The sequence below is a fragment of the Corvus hawaiiensis genome, chromosome 24 (assembly GCF_020740725.1).
Source record: "Corvus hawaiiensis isolate bCorHaw1 chromosome 24, bCorHaw1.pri.cur, whole genome shotgun sequence".
NCBI classification, from domain to species: Eukaryota; Metazoa; Chordata; class Aves; order Passeriformes; family Corvidae; genus Corvus; species Corvus hawaiiensis.
The window spans coordinates 3,866,215-3,868,524 of NC_063236.1; the positions used below are offsets into that span (position 1 = coordinate 3,866,215).

Here is a 2,310-nt window from a genome sequence, read left to right on the forward strand (position 1 = left end):
CCTCAAACCACCCCAACAGCTCCAGGCCAGGAACCCCCCAAACCACTCCCTGCATCATAAATGACCCCAAGAACCACAAAATTCTCTCGGAGCCACACAGCCCAGCCAAGATCACCAAAACACTCTCAGAGACCACCCCAAAAGGCCCCTCCAAGCACCACAAATGCCCTCAAGAGACACAAAAGCCCCTCCCAGTCCCCCAAGGAGCCCCCAGACCCCCTCCCACCCCCCATGGCACCGACCAGGACAGGCTGGGGGACAGGATCATCCACAGCCAGGAGCAGCTCAGGCACTTCAGCAGCGATTTGGGCACTTTGGAGGTCACATCCCAAAGGGGAAGACCCAGGGCAGGGACTGGGACAGACAACCGGAATTCCTGGAGAACAGACGGGCTCAGGTGGACACGTTCTGCCTGCACAACTACGAGATTGTGGCCCCAGTCTGCCTGGCTTCACAGCCCCACAACACTCGGATCCTCACAAATATTCCCCTGAACAGCAAAGTCACTCCCAAATTGCAGTAAAATAGTGCCACTTTAGATCTCTTTGTTTAATTTCTTTATTTCTACTCCAATTTTGGTTGTTTCAGGGGGATTAGCACAGAAGTTACTTAGGCGGCAGAAGATCTCCAAGATCATCCAGGGTTGCTTGATACCACCAGAAAAAACAGTTGGAGAGAGCAGATGAAAATTTTAGGGTGTAAAGGTAAAAAATCAGCTCTTCCCAATGAATCTCCAATGTTGATCTGAGTCCCAATGGATGTTCCTGCCTCTGCGTTCACCCAGGTGCCTACGGGGATCCAGGAGAACGTGGAGAGCACCAGCCAGGGGTCTTCCCAACCTGGATCACAGGGAATGTGGGTCACCAGGGCTCTTCCCAACGTGGGTCCTCTGATGGGAGATGGAGTTGGAGCAGAGGACAAAGCTCTTCCCACAGTTGGGGCACTCGCAGGGCTTCCCTTAGCGGTGCCTCCGTTGGTGTTGGATCAAGTTAGAGCTGCTGGAGAAGCTCTTCCCACACTGGGGACACTTGTAGGGCCTCTCCCCGGTGTGGATGCGCCGGTGCCTGACGAGGTGGGAGTTGTACCTGAAGCCCTTCCTGCAGTCGGGGCAGCGGAAGGGCCTCTCATCCGTGTGAATCCGCTGGTGCCGGAGGAGATGGGAGCTGGTGTGAAACCTCTTCCCACACTCGGAACACTCGTAGAGCCTCTCCCCGGTGTGGATGCGCTGGTGGCGGATCAAGGAGGAGCTCTGTGAGAAGCTCTTCCCACACTGGGGACACTCGTAGGGCCTCTCCCTGGTGTGGATGCGCCGGTGCCTGACGAGGGCGGAGTTTTGGTTGAAGCCCTTCCTGCAGTCGGGGCAGAGGAAGGGCCTCACATCCGTGTGAATCCGCTGGTGCAGGAGGAGATGGGAGCTGGTGTGAAACCTCTTCCCACACTCGGAACACTCGTAGGGCCTCTCCCCGGTGTGGATGCGCCGATGGCGGATCAGGTCAGAGCTGCGGCTGAAGCTCTTCCCACATTCCCCACACTTGTGGGGCTTCTCCCCATCGTGAAGCTGCTCATGAACCACCAGCTCTGACCTCTGGCTGCATCTCCGGCCGCCTTCCCGGCACAGGGTGGGTCTTTCCTCCTCAGAGCACCCTGGGCTGCGTTTGCAGCCCCTCCTCCTGCGGGATCTCCGGGGCTTTTCCTCCCCGTTGGATTCCTGCGCCGTGGAGCCGCTCAAAATGGCCTCTCCCACCACGTTCTGCTGCGGGGATTTGTCCTCCCTGGGCTCCGTGCTCAGCTCCTTGTCTGGGGGAGGAAGGACAAGGAGAGGATGGGATTTGCCTCTGTGCCACAGGGAAGGGGAAGGAGATCCCCCCAGTCCGTCCCCGGCAGGACGGCGTCATCAGCGGGGTTGTCCTGCAGCCGGGGGCGATGCTGGGCTGGGAGATGGAGCAGGAGAGAGGGGGAAAGGGGCACTGACTTCCTCCTCACCTGCCTGGGGCTCCCGGGGCATCTTCCTCTTCCTCGCAGCCTCCTCCTCCATCTGGCCAAGGGTTGGGAATGGGAAATCCTGGTTTGGGGAAAAACAAGGGATGAGTGTGTTGGGTTGGGACTTCCTCCTGCCCAAGTCCACCTCTAGAAGTCACCAGTGTCCATAAAACCAAAAAACAATCAAGAGTGACTCCAAAAAAAGCCTCCAGGAGTTCCCCCTTTCCAGTCTCCTCACTTTGGGTTCTGGGGGTCCCCCTTGTCAGGGCTGCTGGGGGTCCCGTGGGTCCTGGGGATCCCCCTCTCTGGGATCCTGCTTAGGGATGCTGG

The 2,310-nt window shown here is 58.4% G+C and overlaps 1 protein-coding gene across 1 annotated transcript; it reads right to left on the minus strand.

Moving 5' to 3' along the window:
- Nucleotides 1-575: 575 nt before the first annotated feature.
- On the minus strand, nt 576-2,018 carry LOC125337842 (zinc finger protein 239-like). Its single transcript, XM_048328029.1, has 2 exons — nt 1,984-2,018; nt 576-1,797 (listed from the first exon to the last, which is right to left on the minus strand). Exons 1-2 carry the CDS (start codon nt 2,003-2,005, stop codon nt 959-961), a joined length of 861 nt encoding a protein of 286 aa, XP_048183986.1. The 5' UTR covers nt 2,006-2,018; the 3' UTR covers nt 576-958.
- Between the last annotated feature and the right edge of the window lie 292 nt (nt 2,019-2,310).